The 18,452-nt window shown below is 44.1% G+C and overlaps 1 protein-coding gene across 3 annotated transcripts in view; it reads right to left on the bottom strand.

Annotated features, from left to right (window-relative positions):
* The window catches only part of cntnap2b (contactin associated protein 2b), a 74,386-nt gene that overhangs the window by 21,617 nt on the left and 34,317 nt on the right, over positions 1-18,452 (bottom strand). For all 3 annotated transcript variants that reach the window (XM_034555088.1, XM_034555089.1, XM_034555090.1), the window contains 7 exons: positions 11,987-12,102; positions 8,118-8,202; positions 7,690-7,846; positions 5,675-5,802; positions 5,377-5,547; positions 1,661-1,879; positions 174-410 (listed from right to left, as the gene is read on the bottom strand). In XM_034555088.1, the coding sequence (XP_034410979.1) occupies positions 174-410; positions 1,661-1,879; positions 5,377-5,547; positions 5,675-5,802; positions 7,690-7,846; positions 8,118-8,202; positions 11,987-12,102 (1,113 nt within the window). The remainder of the gene's footprint in view (positions 1-173; positions 411-1,660; positions 1,880-5,376; positions 5,548-5,674; positions 5,803-7,689; positions 7,847-8,117; positions 8,203-11,986; positions 12,103-18,452) is intronic.

The raw sequence follows: 18,452 nt of genomic DNA, 5'->3' as shown, positions 1-18,452 counted from the left end.
GTAAAGCACTCTAAATTAGTTTTTTGAATAAAGTTTTGGAAATTAATGCCTTTTGAAATTTTTTTATCCGATTCATCGATTAATCAAAAAAATAATCGACAGATTAATCAATTATTAAAATAATCGTTAGTTGCAGCCCTACTCTTAACCCCCTTCAGTGTTGGAGGCCGTACCATCAGTGCAGAAGGGTCCGTCGTACGCAGTAAGGGAACAGTCACAGGTGTATCCATTGTACTGCTCTACACACTTCCCTCCATTCCTGCAGTGCATCCCGTAGCTGCTGCAGTGGCCCTGGCAGCCTGGATTCACCCCTGGAGTTACCTGTGCCCTCTCCTCCAGGTCAAAGGTCACACCATTTATCTTCAGAGCCCGCATACAGCCCAGAAAACCCCTCCGACCACTCGAGGCACCTTGGAAACGAGACATGAAGCATTGCACCAGTTTAGGCAGAGCACTGATGTCCACTGATGTTTCATTCAAGCTTCACAGTCATTGTATAAATCACACTCATGCAGATATACAGCACAATTTCCACTAATATCTCTACAATTCACTATTGGTAACACTCTGCACACATTTTTCTTACGACACCATATTGGGAGAGATAAACTGTAGTTCTCCAGGCATAGGTAGCTACAGTCGGGGCCATAAGTATTTGGACTGTGACACAATTTTTCTAATTTTGCCTATTTCCACCACTAAAATGGATTTTAATTGATGCAGTCAATATGTGTTTGAAGTGAAGACTTTCAGTTTTATTTCAATAGATATAACACAAATATGGTATTATTTGTTTAGGTGTTACAGCCCTTTTTACAGTCCCATTTTCAGAGGATCAGAAGGAATTGGACAAACTAACTAACACACACACACACACTATATAGTACTGAGAAGCAGGCCTTTTGGTGTTGGTATATATATATATATATATATATATATATATATATATATATACCAACGCTGTGACATATATATATACCAACTCTGTGACATCATCAATGAACACCAGTGACCCAGTTCCATTGGCACCCATTCAGCCCATGCCATAGCACTGCCTCCACCACGTTTTTTAGGAATGGACCAAACTGTTGATTTGGTCAATAGGTGTCTGTAATTTGTCCGCATATTAATGGCCTCCTTCACTTGCATTGACACCTCTTTGGTCCTCATGCTGAGAGTTCCCTGGACCAGCTACCAAATGCAAACTCAACATTTTGAATCATCTCCAGGCATTTTTAATTGCTTATCTTGTCACAAAATAACGAGGGAACCGGCCACACTTGGCCATCTAACCATTTGTAAGACAATTGTCCAATTACTTTTGAGAATCTGATTTATTGATTTTTAAATGGTTAATGAGATAGTTTTGTTATATGCATTGAATTAAAGCTGAAAGTCTACACTTCAAACACATATGGACTGCTTCAATTCAAATCTGTGTAAAGTCGTGTAAAGAGGAAAATAAGAAACATTATGTCACAATCCAAATACTTATAGCCCTGACTACATATCATTAACTGGTACAAACTTTGTCCATCATGTTTTGAAACAACCAGGATCATCATACAAGTATCCCAGTGGGATTCCCTAATGTTGTTGTGGAACATCTAGTCAAAGTTTTTACGGAACATTCAGTACAGGAGGCATATGTGTATCTTACCAACATAAAGCTCGCTGTAGAACTCCAGTTTTGTGTGTCCCTGTGGGGGCGTGGCTCTGATGTCTTTGTACTGTCCATTAAGCTGCAGCACCGCTTCCTTGATGTTCTTTTCAGCCTCCACACGATGCCATTGGTCGTCATTCAGTGGGACTGGCGAGTGGACACTGAGCTCCACTCGCTCACTGCCCACATCAAAAGAGAAGATGACCATCGAGCCTCCTGGGAGACGTGGAATCAATTATTTAAGTTTTTTGGTCACATGCCCTTTTCACAGCATATTTATCTCATTATTATTAGCTTCTTTCCCATTTTTTATATTTACTAAATTGTTCTGAATGTTCTGTGAATTAGTGCCTGCCATAGCAAATGAAAAAAAAAAAAGTTTCATCAGTTTTTCTCTACCTGCATATATCTACTCGTAGATAGGCATCGCACTCAAACCTTTACCACAATTCCTTCTCTGTTATCTATCCTACCTGTTCCACACAGACCCAATACCTTGTCACAGAGGGCCTCTGGAACAGCTAACCGCAAGACAGACTTCATTTATGGTTTGCTATCCAGCAATTGCTTGACTTCCTGGCTCTCACTGAGACTTGGATCACACCGGACAACACATCTACCTACCCCTGCTGCTCTCTCCTCTCCCTTCTGTTTCAGCCACATACCCAGACCGTCTGGTTGGGGTGGTGGTACAGGCTTACTCATCTCCCCCAAATGGAGTTTTTCGCTCTTCTCGCTTCCCCTTTTACTGTCTTTTGAGTTTCATACTGTGAAAGTTACTCATCCAGTTCAACTAAACATTATTGTTCTCTACCGTCCACCTGGTTCCTTGGGAGACTTCTTGGAAGAATTAGACGTCCTCCTATCAATCTTCTCAGAAAACGGTCCCCTGCTCATCCTTCTGTGTGACTTTAACATCCAGACAGAGAAGTCATCTGACCTGTTACTCTTACTGTCCTCCTTTGCTCTCTCAATTCAATTCAATTCAGTTTCTTTTGTATAGCCAAGAATGACAAATTACAAATTTGCCTCAGAGGGCTTTACAATTTGTACACATACAACATCCCTGTACCGGGACCTCACTTCGGATCAGGAAAAACTCCCCAAAAAACCTTTCACATGGAAGAAAGGGAAGAAACCTTTAGGAGAGCAACAGAGGATGAACCATCTCCTCTAATGGACAGAAGCAATATATGTCATGTGTATAGAATGAACAGCATTACAGAGTTACAACCCATTCAATGAATGACAAATTATGAATAATGAGTAGTAGGCGGCATGGTCCACGATCCATGTAAACAGAAAGAGGTAGAGAGGGGGGGCATCAGCTCATTTACTAATCCATCTTCTATCACTAAACTTCCATCAACTTCACCTTCACTTTCCTCTTTCACCCCCTTGTCTCCCAATCAAGTTCTTACCTTGGTAACCTCTGCCCACCCGACCACCTGCCCCCTTGACCCCATCCCATCTCACATTCTCCAGTCCATTCTGACCTTCTTCCCTTTCTCCCCCATCTTATTAACACCTCCCTCTCAACTGTCGGTTTACCTAACTCTCTGAAGAAACCTAACCAGTTTTTACAGTCTGAAGTAAACAACTACAGACCTGTCTCTCTTCCCTTTCTTTCTAAAACTCTCGAGCAAGCTATCATTAACCAAGTCTCCTCGTATCTCCACCATAACAACCTTCTTGATCCTCACCAGACTGGCTTCAAGTCCGGCCACTCAACAGAGACTGCCTTCCTTGCTGTCTCTGAGCAACTTCAGCGCTAGAGCAGCCTCTCTCTCATCTGTTCGTATCCTTCACACTGTGAGAGCAGACTCTCTCTCCTCTGTCCTTATCCTTCTAGACCTTTCTTCTGATTTGACACAGTGAACCACCAGATCCTTATATCCTACCCTTCAGGACCTGGGTATCTCAGGCTCTGCTCTCTCCCTTTTCTCATCCTACCTCAACGACCGCACTTACTGCGGTAACTAGGAGAGGATCTGTGTCTGAACCTTGTCCTCTCACTACTGGGGTCCATAAAGGCTCCGTTCTGGGTCCTCTCCTCTCCGTACACCAACTCTCTCGACTGTCATTCGCTCACATGGATTTTCCTAACATAGCAATGCTGGTGACACACAACTGATGCTCTCGTTTTCCCAATCTGAAAAACAGGTAGCAGCACAAATCTCTGTGGATGTCTGCACACCACCTGAAAATTAACCCTGACAAGACTGAACTACTTCTCCTTCCAGGAAAAGGCTCTCCCGCCCACGACCTGACTATTACCTTTAACCACTCCATGTTGGCCCCGACCTCGACTGCTCGGAACCTCTGTGTGACACTCGACAGTCAACTCTACCTGACTGCCAACATTACTGCAACAACGTTCCTGTAGGTACATGCTGCACAACATCAAGAGAATACGTCCCTTCTCACTAAGAAGGCGGCACAGGTTCTGGTCCAGGTTCTGGTCATCTTACGCCTTGACTACTGTAACTCCCTCCTGGCAGGTCTACCTGCTAGTGCCATATGACCTCTGCAGCTCATCCAGAATGCAGCAGCTCGACTGGTCTACAACCTAAATTCACCCACACTACTCTGCTCCCGTCACTGGTTACCAGTGGCTGCCCGCATTCGCTTCAAAACATTGGTACTTGCGTACCGTGCTGCGAACAGATCGGGTCCACTCTACATCCATTGACATCAGGACAGCAGAAAGTCTCTACATCTTCCGCCCAAACTAAAAACACATCTTTACCGACTATACCTTAAATAAAGACAGTAGCACTTAAATAGTACTTACTTATAGCACTTTGTTTGGCTTTCTTTGAAATTGTACTTTCTTGATTCTTTTTGTTCTGAATTTGTTCTCATGGTTGATCTGAATTTGTTCACATGGTTGATTGCACTTATTGTAAGTGGCTTTGGATAAAAACGTCAGCTAAATGAAATGTAATATTGTTATCAGAAGTCACTAATCCTTTCAACAACTTGGCCAAATAAAACCTTATTCTGAGTGAGTTACGCTGTCTACATTTCTTAGTCAGTACATTTTAAATGATAAATTGCTAATACATTCTTAAAGTAAAAACATGTTCCTTCTTCATAAGATTAGTTAAATCTAAACAGGGTCTATAACCTCTCAATATAAACTATAGTGGCAGGTGTACATTATTGACTAAAGCTACCCAAGTGTTGCTTTTTGACATTTCTAAGAACAACTCCTTGGGGTACTATGAAAGAAGACACTACTACAAACATGATGCAGAGCACAACAAACCTTCATTGTGGTGCTTAATACTTATCTGCACTGATTGGGTTTAAAAACATTTTACTCTTATCTTAATAAGGGGTGTTTAAATGGTAATGGTAAATTGACCTGTACTTGTATAGATCTTTTCTTCCCACCACTCAAAGCGCTTTAAAACTACATGTCCTCTTTCACCCCCATGTATACACTGATAGGAGGAGCTAAGGTGCCACCTGCCCATCAGGAGTAACTAACATTCATACACACATTTGATACACTATAGGTACAGCTACGGGAGCAATTTGGGGTTAAGTGTCTTGCCAAAGGACACATCGACATGGACTAGCGAAGCCGGGGATCGAACCGCCGATCCTCTGATTGAAGGACGACCCTGCTCACCACTGAGCAGGGTCAGTCCTCTGGTCCACAGTTAATGGTCCTCCAGAAGATTCCGAAACACACAAGGACACACCTTTGAGTTCGATATGAAGGAAGTCAGAGGTTCCCAAGTTCTCCAGAAAGACGCCATGAGTAGACGAAGTCTTAAAGTAGAAGGAGATGTCGGTGCTGGTTTCTCCTCTGAAGGAAGGGAAGTGGAGGTAGGAGGCAGGGCTAGTGAAGGACGCTGCATTCCAGAAGTTCCCTTTAAATAACAACAGCAGGACATGGATACAACATAGTAATATTTCTCTGATGATGTAAAATATCTCATAGTCTCAAGATTGAGTGTGTGTTGAGTGTGTGTGTTTGTGAGATAGAGAGGCACTCACGGTCCCCCTGGCATTTGAGTGGCCCTATTGTCAGTTTGGCTTCAGATCCAGCTCTGCTTGTATCACCAACCACAACCTGACTGACTGGCAAATGGTCTTTATACACCAACAGGCCTGCATCCTCCCTCCTGCATCAACACACACACACACACACACACACACACATACACACACACAAAACAAACAAACACACAAATACAAGTCTGAATCCTATTACACTCGACAATATTTGAAGGAGTTTTAAACTAACGCGGATTTCCAAGTCAACAGTTTGACTTTACATATTAAAATGATTGGGGCATGCAGCAACCAGTAGAAACAGCTGTATTGTAGAGTCCAATAGTAAACACAGCTGATCCATGCGCTAAAATGGACTACTGCCCCATTCAACAGTTTATTATTATTATTGGGTTAGGGTTAGAATTATTGTAAATAAGTACATTAATTAAGATTTCTTTGCACATATTATAGTTTGCTTTTTCATAGAACAACTTTAATCTTCACTTGATAAAGTGATGTCGTGGGTAGGTTTTTTTGGGCATTTGACATGTTCAACCATAATATTCCCCTTTATAAACTTTCCACATTTTACTTCTCTGACGAAACGTAATAAACAGGGTTCAGAAGTAAAACATCTTTGTCTCTATCTAATCTAATTTTAATCGCGATCACGATTTTGGCTGCCACAATTAAATGAGCATGATCGTCAGCGATATTGACGTTTAAAATGCTGCTCTGCTCCATATCAAATCAAGCGCTTCCTCAACTAAGAACGAGATGGGAGGTGTCATGCGCAGCGGCAGCCTCAAAAAAGGTTCTGTCTGCAGTTGACTCCGGTATTAGTAGAAGAGGAGAGAGACAGACAACAGAACAGAGGTGCCGGGTGTCGTGTGAAAGGACAATTAATTCAATTCAATTCAGTTTATTTTGTATAGCCCAATATCACAAATTACAAATTTGCCTCAGAGGGCTTTACAATCTACAATTAAATGTCAAGAACAGAAACCGAGGAGCTAGCCCCTCGAAAAGGATCATCATCCATTGTCTGGAAGTTTTTGGGGTTTAGGGCAAGCGATGTTAACCAAGAATAAATCCTGTGCACAGAGTGTGTTAGAGTTGTGTCTGCGCTGCATAGCAATACAACTAATTTATTTAACCACCTGAAAAACAAACCACAGTACGACGAATGCATTAAGGCTAAAGCTAAAGGTACCTCACTGAATCTCCGTCCATGTCCAACGTCAACCCAGAAAACCATAACAGCGACCCTGCATAGTGCGACAGCGGATCATCCACCTCCCAAAGACAAGCCCTTTATTTTGGGTAAACATTTTATTGATATTTTGCTTCAGGTGAATACGAACCGTATTTTTATTTTGATGCAAATATGTGTATATTATCTGGAATTTAGCAAAACATGGAAGTGAAAGCTTTACATGGAAGTGAAAGCAGTGCTCTGTTTATTTCATTTTGGGTAAAAAGTGTTGATACTATTTTATTTATATTTTCCTTCTACGAGATGCACTGTGATAACAACCAATCTGATGCAAAGATTTGTATAATAGCCAGAATGTAGCACAACAATGGCAGTGGAAGCAGTGTTCTTTTTGATTTAAATACGTGAAAGTGCAATAAAAATATGTTGTCCCTAAAATGTATGAATAATCGTGATAAATAATTGTGATCTCAATATTGATTAAAATAATCGTGATTATGATTTTGGCCATAATCGTGCAGCCCTAGTTGAATGTTGAATTTAAATTTGAAAAGCATGTCAAAATGGAGTAAGGTTGCAAAAGCAGACTTGGAATGTAGACTGGGAGCCCCAGTGCAGCAGTTAGTACCTGTAACTATAAATATAAATAGGGCTACATATAGTAAATTGGATACTACATACAGTGGAAAGACATGAAATTGTAATGCGATTATAATACTGTAGTTAAGTGTAATACAGAAACTGTAACTTTACCTAACAAAGAATAAGAAGCAGCTCAGCTGAGCAGTGGTTTACTCACCAGGTGCGCAGGTCAGCATCACAGTGGCAGTAGTGTTTGGGGTCAGTACAGTTGTGTTCGATGCCGCAAGAACACTTCTTTATGCCTGGTCCTGAACCCCCCCAGTAAGAATGCCTCTCATTGGCCCTTCCTACCCACCAGGTAAATGGGACGCCATCTGGGAGTCAAACCAACAGCTTGTCAGTTTACTAAGTCAGACTGGTATGTGCTCGGTAACAACAGGATAAATAGTTGGTAGTCAGCACTGTAAATTGTCTGCAGCATCTCATAAATCTATTGTGCGGACAACACAGTGCACTTGAAAGTTGTAACACTAGAGGCCGAGAGGCAACCAAAGCTAACACGGAGCAGACACGAAAAAGATCCTTTATCAATGACTGAGAAGTTGCAGATGAAGCTGCAGATGATAGTGCTGAGGGAAACTTTACCAGGAGTGTTGAGCAGGCGAGACATTCGGCAGGCGTAGGCTACATACTGGTCACAGTACTCTGCACTGCTGGTGACTGACAACACCTGGAAACACACACAGGAAAGAGAAAGAAAATGTACATCTCACACATACCAGTTAAGACACCTTGCTTTTTGCAGTACCACATATGTGGTTTACACACTGGAGTTTCTCCGTTGTTGTTGGCAGCTGGTTAATGAACTCCAATTCCCATAGTCAGCAGGGCAGCCGGGGCCAAGGCTGCTGCCCAGCTGAAAGAGAGCAGGCTGATTACCCTGGGAGAACTGGCATGAGGGAGAACAAAGGAGGGGAGCAGAGGAGCTGAAAGAGGGTGTTTATGTTACATTGAAGACAATGAACCAGAAGAAAACTGAGTTTTGTTTAGCGGCTTTCTGCCAGTGTTAAGTTTATCTTTTGCTAAATACAGAATTTTTTGTTAGAAACCACTGCTTGTCGTCCTGATTTGTGCACCCACGCCTCACAATAGACATCACAATATGGAACTATCAAATGTTAATATCAATGTTGTGTTTGTCGTCATGAACAGAAACAATTATTAAATGTCACTTCAGGAACAATATAAAAACTGTATTTCAAAATATGAAATTATTGAAGATCAAGTTGATTTTATAGCCAATTTGTGTTTGTAGGCATGAACAGAAAAAAAGAAAAAAAAAAGTGGACCAGGTTTTGGTTGTAGATTAAGTCACAATATAATATTTTTGTTTAATCATTTAGATTTATCCATGCCATAATGCCATCATATCATCTCTTTCCTCCCCTCCAGTCTCCCTGTTCTGCTCTTTATTGATGATGTATCCCTTCCTTACTTCGTACCAATAGGCTTGCACATTCATAGACAACCAGCCTCCAACTAACACAATACATGTGTGCAAGCTACTGCTGACAATGACCCTGATGAAGACCTATGTTATTCACGTGGGTCATTTTAAACCCATTGTTTCATGTTCATAAGGCACTGTAATTTTGCAAAAAACCTAGTGTGCAATAGATTATTTTTTTAAGGAGACATGCATTTAAAACAATATTCCACCAATGTACAGAGCCTTTAATACCACAGAGACCAAGTAGCACTTATGTTGTTATAACAAGATCCTGTTTATTTCATGTGAAAGTATTTTCTATTTTCTTTATTCACGGTTCTATATACAATATTCAGAGCACATCTGCGGCACCAAACAATTATTTGCAAACTGTAGTAAAGTCATTACTACCTGAGCAGAGAATGAAGTCTCTCTCCCTCTTTGTTTGTTGTAATCCAGGCTTCTCTCTGCTTAGTTCACATAGCTGGGCCGGCCGCACGTGCCTTTTAGTGCATATAAGCGTGCGCAACTGGCTAGCTCATGACCACCACTCTGCAATGAGCGCATTAGACAGTTACAAGCTAATGACGACGTCACCACCCACAATGCCATCACAGAAGCGCTAATATGTTAGCTCTGTCGGCACTGTTGCTGTTGTTTGCACTGTTAGCACTGGGCAGGAGTTTTGCATTGATAGGAAAACCAGTAAAGTAAATGGAAAAAGTTGGGAATGAATATATCTAGTATTGGTTTTGTAAATAAGTTAATGGTTTATTTTCTAGCTTTGAAAATATACAAATGTTGTCCCACAAGGGTCCAGACTGAGGTTCAAATCTATAAATAATGTATACTAATAGTCTGTGTTGCAATGTTATTAACACAATATGTCATTGTTATGCCGACGACACCATGATTCATAGTACTGCCTCATCTTAAGTGAGTGTGATGAGGGAAGTGCAAACTGCTTTTTAATGTTGTTCAGAGGAATCTCTGTGAATTGATGAACCAATTCACGGTGAAAGAAAACAGCTGAGTAGTATATCAGGTTGTTACTTCCAATAATAAGTTGATTGAATGAACTCTCAACTTAGAAATACCTGGGATTTTCCTAGAAGTCTGCTAAACTTCATATTAAATGATGAACACAATTTTCTCCTTCCGAAAATCGTACTTGTAAAGTATTTTAACGCTGAAATTGCTGTGAGCTTTACCTGAGTCACCTGAAAGATTAGTTACTGCTAATTCTCTGTTTGATGTAACTTGATGTTTGTTTTAAAACTGCTAATTGTTTATTTTATGTGAAATTTCTTACAATGTTATTACATCTTGATGGTAATAACCAGGTAAAAATGAAGTTTGAATTATTATAGCTGGGTGCAGCGATGAACGGGTTGTGTAAATTGCATGTGACTCCGATGCGTTTTAGGCTTATTTGCTTTGGCCAGTAGGTGGCGCTTTTGTCGATATCCTCAGGCCGTGATTTGTAACAAGCATGACAAGTTTGGGACAAATTCGAGAAGTCTAGTTGAGCCAGTAGGTGGCGCTGTGACAATGTGAACATATACATGCATCTCTACGTGAAGTCTAGACCACGTCATGTAAATTAAATGTAAAATGTGTGTGTTTTATTGTCTTCTGGAGGAGCAAATAACTGCTGGAAAAGAAATCATTATCTGAGTCAACTTTTTCCCTGCCCTATACAAATCTGTTATATATATATATATATATATATATATATATATATATATATATATATATATATACACATATATAATTATATATATAGTTTATATATAGAGCAAATATATACATATATTTTTTGTATATACATATGTATATTTATATAATTTATATATATATTATGGTCTAAAAACTTGTCATTTTATTTTTTTAGTAGGTGTTCTTATGACAAATTCAAATGTTTCTTCATGTAAATGTGTTCAGGCCTTGACTGGCATTCATGCATGATTATTTTGGAAGCATTGGATCAGTTTAAGCAACAGTCTATAACATAACAAAACACAGAAAGTGGGCGTTTATTGGGGTCCACATAATGTCAAGTGAAAAGCGGTGAAAAGTCACTAACTATTCATCTTTAAGGCCTTCAGATCATCCTTTAAAAAAGAGTGAAGTCAATCGGATAAGTTAATGGGCGGGACACTCTGCTCACTGAAAGCCGGTCGCGACAGTGTACAATCTAGCCACACCAAGTGCACACGCTCTCGTTAGCACTCCACTCGATTAGAAGGGGACCCGTTGATGCTTCACGGTGTAAAGGTGGCCAACCTAGTGAAGACCGGAGGTTGGTGTGTCCTCTGGTCCGGTGTGATTACATTACATGTCATTTAGCCGACGCTTTTATCCAAAGCGACTTACAATCATGTTACATTCATACACTATAGACACAGCTACAGGGAACAATTGAGGGACCTACAACCCCCTGATTGAAAGACGGACCTGCTAACCACTGACCCACAGTCGCACCATGGTCGGAACATAGAAAACTGTCCTAAGATCTCTGTCCTAAGATACAGCTTGTCGCAGCCTTTGGACTCGACCTGCGTGTGCGCGAGACGGAAGATATCCAGTGCTAAGCAGCGTCAGAGGCCTCTTTACAACAGCTTCCTACTTTATGGCAGACAATGCTTTGTCGACATGGTAATGGCGTTCACTGAAAAGGCAAAAGCTTAGCAGTATTTGCATTTGGCTGACCAAATTTAAGATGGATACATAAGTAGTACATAGTATAGTGCCTGTAAGAGTTGAAATTGGCATCCGTTCAGTTGCCATGGACCCCTGACACTATCAAACCCTAAGAAGTCTTAAGTTATAGAAACTAAGGGCAACAGAGTAGTAAGATTAGTGTAATTATGGAAAATGAAATATAATGCTGTGGAAAAAGACATACGGAAATGATCATGTGTGCCAATAGACGTACATATTAGTGATTTACCTTTTTCTGTTTCGGTTCTGCTAGCAGCGCAGTGTGCAGCAGGTTAACTGGGTCAAGTGCGTCATTGTTTACCTGTTCATCAGTCACATTGTAAGTGATCTGTAGAACTGCCTTCCCTTCCTGGTCTGCACTGGTGACTGATGTTTGAGGAGATAGGTTGTTCTTTAGCATGGTCCAAATCTTTTCCTCTAAAGCACCAGAAGAAATGCAGTTATTAGTCTCCACATCTTCTTCAGCAGATTAATTTGCACTATACAATACGTTAACAGATGCATATAAAAGTGTTTAATATACAGGATAGAATAGTATGACAGATGCATGAAACTACATCTGAAGATGATTCCACTTTTTTCAAGATCAACTGTCATGTAACTACAGCCTTAGCCAGGAGGCGATGCTGTCAGACAATGTCAAAACGTTCCTGGCTGTTTCAGACCTGAACCATATCCCAGTCTTTGGCGGGTCGATGGTGGTGGCCTGGCTTCCAGCTCAACTTTAAACTCTAACCTTCTGGCTGCTGTTTTCCTTGATTCCTTTCTTGTCATTTCAATGGCTCTCAGCATTCTCCACACTGACTGTGCCGTCAATCTTTTGCAGTCGATCTCGACAGGGAATATACATGCTTGACATTCTTTCACCCTACTTTCCCTGCGGATTGTCCCTCATGCCCCACTCATGCAGGTGTTTTGGAGTTAGGAGTGTGTCGTACACTGACTGCAGGACACACGCACGCACGCGCATATATATATATATATATACTTCCGGCTGCCTTTTACAGCAGTTTCCGCTCACTACTGATTTTTTCTTTATATTGTATATTTGTTGATACTTTTTGTTATTTTTTTTCCTACTCGTGTATTGTCTTTCAAGCAGTACACTATGGCCGCTAGACACGTCAAGCTTGTCGTGGTCTATCTGTTGCTTATCGCACTTTTCACCACCGTGTCTGGGGACCCAGGACGCAGCCATGGTCCCGTTGTTTACATGAGGGACCGGCTGTTAGCATTTCGGGACACGGCGGTGCTGCTACCCGAGGAGAGACCCGATGTTCCCTGTGAGCTGAGGAGGCAGAAACGGGGATGCCGTGCGGGGGCTGAACGTCGCGCCAGGAGAAGACGTTTCAAACCCGTCCTCCCCTCCATCATCATGGGAAACGTGAGGTCTCTCCCCAACAAGATGGATGAGCTATCAGCGCTGACTCGCCATCAGAGGGAATACCGGGAGTGTAGCCTCATGGTGTTTACGGAGACTTGGCTAACCGTGCTAACTCCGGACAGGCATGCCACACTGGACAGGTTCCGCATCATACGAGCGGACAGGACAACGGAGAGCGGTAAGAGGAGGGGAGGAGGCCTGGCAGTGTTTGTTAATGATAGATGATGTAACTCTGGGCACATTACTGTTAAGGAACAGAAGGAAATTCTCGCATGTTATCGTGATAGCTGCGTATATCCCCCTCTGCTAATGCTGAAGCGGCCTGTGACATCATCCACTCGGCGACACTCTGCCCACTTTCACCCAGTATGTCACATGCCACACCAGAGACAATAAGACACTAGATCTCCTCTATGCCAACACCAAGGAGACATACTCATCATTACCCTCTCCACTACCTGGTGCACCTCCTGCCTGTGTACAAACCTCTTGTGCACAGGCAGCCAGCTGTGACCCGCAGTTAAATGATGGTCCGATGGAGCCGAGGACACTTTGAGTCAAGTGTGGGAAGTATTCACTCTGTCCATGGGGAGGACATCGTCGGTTTCACTGAATGCATTACAGACTACATTAACTTCTGTGTTGAGAACACCGTACCCACCAGGACTGTGCTGTGCTTCTCAAACAGCAAACCCTGGATCTCTCTGGAAATAAAGGCCCTCAAGGAGAAGAAGGAAAGTAGATCTTTAGATCTGGTAACAAGGAAGAGCTGAGGACTGTGCAGAGGGAGCTCTGAGGAAGAGGATCAAGGAGGGGAAAGATAGGGGCCCAACCAACAGCCTGTGGGGGACCAAAAGTGGGTGAATGATCTGAATTTGTTCTTCAACAGATTTGATCCGCTATCCACCGCTCCCCCCACCCAGACCTCCCTGCTCCTGCAACCCCCATCATCTGCCGCCCCCCCCCCCCCTTTCCACAAACTTGGCTCCCGTCCACGCTCGTCATACACAGCACATCAGGACAAACAACCCACTCCAACACCTCACAGAACCCCACCCCCCAACTTGTCCCTTAACCAGGTGAGGTAAGAACTGAGGAGGATGAAGGTGAGAAAGGCCACGGGTCCAGACGGCATCAGCTCAAATATAGGGCAGAGACACTCAGACCTTGATCCCATGCAGCTAAGGCCAATTAAGCCTATGCCCGGCACCTGTTCCCTGAACCACTCCCCCACACCCCTCCGCAGCTCAGCCTAACCCCACCACAGTATACCTGGAGGTTCACTTGAACAATAAACTGGACTGGTCGGACCACACACATGCTCTCTATAAAAAGGGACAGAGCAGACTCTTTCTGCTGAGGAGACGGAGGTCTTTTGGAGTACACGAGCACTCAAATCACTTCATTCAATCCAACCTGTGCAATAGCCATATTTATTCTGCCTGTGTGTACTTATTATTGTATATATTAATCTGCTATTGTAGACTGTTTACTGTTTTATTTACTGTTGTTATATTTATCCTACTATGTCTTGTGTGCACTTCACCCCTTTGCTGCTGTAATCCTGTACATTTCCCCACAAATAAAGAATTATCTTATCTTATCTTAACGCACGCATGATGCACGCACGAAGTGTACCCATTCTCAGGTCTGTATGAGGTCGTTGTGGTGGCGGGGCGTGGTTAGGCTCAGTTGCAGATGGGAGTGGGGGAGTGTGCTCAAGGAACGGTACCAGGTAAAGGCCTAATTGGCCCCAACTGTGGTTAATGATGTTTTGCGTCCCAATATGAACAGCAGTAGGGACAAAGGGGAGGGGTTGGATTCTGCCAGAGCACCGGACCTACGCTTAACAAGTTAATGGGGAAGGCTGTGGGGGTGCGTTCATGGCAGACAGGGTCATGCGGTATGTACACAACTTGTCCCTTAACCAGGTGAGGTAAGAACTGAGGAGGATGAAGGTGAGAAAGGCCACGGGTCCAGACGGCATCAGCTCAAATATAGGGCAGAGACACTCAGACCTTGATCCCATGCAGCTAAGGCCAATTAAGCCTATGCCCGGCACCTGTTCCCTGAACCACTCCCCCACACCCCTCCGCAGCTCAGCCTAACCCCACCACAGTATACCTGGAGGTTCACTTGAACAATAAACTGGACTGGTCGGACCACACACATGCTCTCTATAAAAAGGGACAGAGCAGACTCTTTCTGCTGAGGAGACGGAGGTCTTTTGGAGTACACGAGCACTCAAATCACTTCATTCAATCCAACCTGTGCAATAGCCATATTTATTCTGCCTGTGTGTACTTATTATTGTATATATTAATCTGCTATTGTAGACTGTTTACTGTTTTATTTACTGTTGTTATATTTATCCTACTATGTCTTGTGTGCACTTCACCCCTTTGCTGCTGTAATCCTGTACATTTCCCCACAAATAAAGAATTATCTTATCTTATCTTAACGCACGCATGATGCACGCACGAAGTGTACCCATTCTCAGGTCTGTATGAGGTCGTTGTGGTGGCGGGGCGTGGTTAGGCTCAGTTGCAGATGGGAGTGGGGAGTGTGCTCAAGGAACGGTACCAGGTAAAGGCCTAATTGGCCCCAACTGTGGTTAATGATGTTTTGCGTCCCAATATGAACAGCAGTAGGGACAAAGGGGAGGGGTTGGATTCTGCCAGAGCACCGGACCTACGCTTAACAAGTTAATGGGGAAGGCTGTGGGGGTGCGTTCATGGCAGACAGGGTCATGCGGTATGTACACTCCATGGAAGATTTTCCACTCGAGCAGTCTCGGGAAGATACTCTACGCTCAGCCTTTGACCAAGCGATAATAATTGATGTTTGTGGCAGTGGGGTGTGGTTAGGCCCTGCTGCAGAGTGGGTGGAGCGGGGGTGTGGTTCAGGGAACGGCGTTGGGACAGGTCTAATCAACCTCAGCTGGGGTGAGGGTTAATCAGCCCAGCTGCGGTTAATGAGTGTGTGTGTGTGTGTGTGTGTGTGTGTGGGGGTGTCTGTTTTTCCCTCAAAAGGAGCAGTAGTGACGGGGAGGAGGCGCGGCGCGACAAGAGTGCGGAAGTACCGTGTTTGTGTGCGATACGAAATAAAAAGAGCATTTGGGAACCCCAAATAACCCTCGTGGCTTCGTCTCCTTCCGTCCAAGACTCACGGGATAACGTGAGAGCGTGTACAATGTTTTAGCTGGTGCACCCTGACGCAGCACAGTCATATCCGCACTTTTCATTGATTAGGGACAGGGTGTATAGAGTGAGCCATGACACTCAGACAGGGCATGAAAACACACAGTTGATGGTGCCGAAGAGCTTACTATAACGCGATGGCTGGTCACATGGGATATGAAAAAAACACACACCTGATTTTATTGGCCGGGCATCCGGGGGGATGTGCGCCGTTGGTGTGCGTCCTGCCCGGAGTGTCAATTGATAAACCACCCGGCCATTACGGGGTTGCCTTTGCGTCCTCTGCCATTAATGAAGGTACCGTTCGAGCGAATCGGCATGGACCTCATTGGGCCATTTCAGCGGTGCGCACATGGATATCGCTTTGTGTTAGTCCTTGTGTATTACGTAACACGATATCCGGAGGCAGTGCCGTTGCGCAACAGGCGCTGTTTCAGGTCATCTCCCGAGTCAGAATCCCGTAAGAGATTCTGACTGACCAGGGCACCCAGTTCATGTCAGGAACACAGAGAATTTTACGGGGCATTAAATCTATACCACCCTGGTGGTATACACTGGTGGTATACGGTCTGGTGGAGCGTCTGAATAAGACTTTGAAGTCCATGTTCTGTAAATGTATTATCGAAGATGTACGTAATTGGGATAAATGGCTTGACTCTTTGTTGTTTGCAGTGCTGTGTTCCCCAGGCCTTCACGGGATTTTCTCCCTTTGAACTGTTGTTCGGCAGGACTCCACGGGGGGTGCTCGACCCGATTAAGTAAAACTGTGAGGAAGGTCCGAGCACCAGTAAAGTGAGATCCATCACGTCCTAGACCTGTGGGCAAAGCTCCACACACTGGGCAGGATGTCACGTGAGAATTAGCTCCAGGCCCAGGGGCGTCAACAACGGCTGTACAACAGAGGGGCCAGGCTGAGACAGTTCACACCGGGAGAGAAGGTACGTGTATTGCTTCCTTCTTCCAGCTTTAAACTCCTCGCCAAGTGGCAAGGGCCCTTTGTGGGCACACTTGTGCGGGATGTCGACTATGAGGTGTTGCGTTCTGACAGGGGCGGAGCTACACATATCTACCACCTCAACCTCCTAAAAGCATGGAGAGAGGCGAAGTCTGTTTCTATGGTTTCTGTCTGTTTCTCTGGTTTCTGAGAGAGAGGAGCTGGGGCCTGAGGCGCCAAAATAATTAATAGTAATCCGGCCTTGCTCCTTTGTAAAGACCATCTCTCCGGGACCCAGAGAACAGACATTGCCCAGTTGCAAGAGCAGTTTGCTGATGTGTTCTCCCTCCCGCCAGGTCGCACAAACCTCATAGAGCACCGAATTGAGACCCTCCGGGCGTGGCGGTGCGGTCGTGACCTTACATGTTACCCAAACACAAAAGAAAAGTGGTTCAGCGGGAATTAGCGGTCATGCTGGAGTTGGGGTAATAGAAGAGTCCAACAGTGCCTGGTGTAGTCTCATTGTTCTTGTCAAGAAGGATGGATCAATACAGTTCTATCGCAGGGTGAACAATGTGTCACGGTTCGATGCTTACCCAATGCCCTGGGTCGACGAACTCCTGGACCGACTGGGCACTGGCGTTTCTTTACGACACTGGATTTAACCAAGGGCTACTTGCAGATTCCTCTGTCGCAGAGTCTGTATGGATTATACCAATTCACCACGCTTCCATTTGGGTTGTTCGGGGCCCCAGCCACTTTTCAACGCCTAATGGACCGGGTGCTGCGTCCGCACGCTGCATATACGGTTGCCTACTTGGATGATGTGATCATCCACAGCACCACCTGGGTGGAGCATGTGCAGCGGGTGGCCGCGGTGCTTGAGTCCCTGAGGCAGGAAGGGCTCAACGCCAACCATGGGAAGTGTGCAGTTGGACGGAGGGAGGTACGGTATCTGGGGTACCACTTGGGCACCGGGAAGGTGCTCCCGCAGGTGGACAAGACCGTCGCTATCGCAGCCTGCCCACGGCCCAGAACAAAAAAAAGAGGTGAGGCTGTTTTTGGGGCTGGTGAGTTACTACAGGCAGTTCATCCCAAATTTTGCAGATTTGACCAGCCCCTTGACCGACCTGACCCGGAAAGGTGGTCAGATCCGGTCCAGTGGACGGAGCAGTGCCAGTTAGTGTTTGAGAAGGTAAAACAAGCTCTCTGTGGGGACCCACTCCTCCATACACCTAACGCTCTCATC

The sequence above is a fragment of the Cyclopterus lumpus genome, chromosome 17, assembly GCF_009769545.1.
Source record: "Cyclopterus lumpus isolate fCycLum1 chromosome 17, fCycLum1.pri, whole genome shotgun sequence".
Classification (NCBI taxonomy): Eukaryota; Metazoa; Chordata; class Actinopteri; order Perciformes; family Cyclopteridae; genus Cyclopterus; species Cyclopterus lumpus.
The sequence above is the reverse complement of the archived record's forward strand: the minus strand, read 5'-3'. Positions and strand labels throughout refer to the sequence as shown.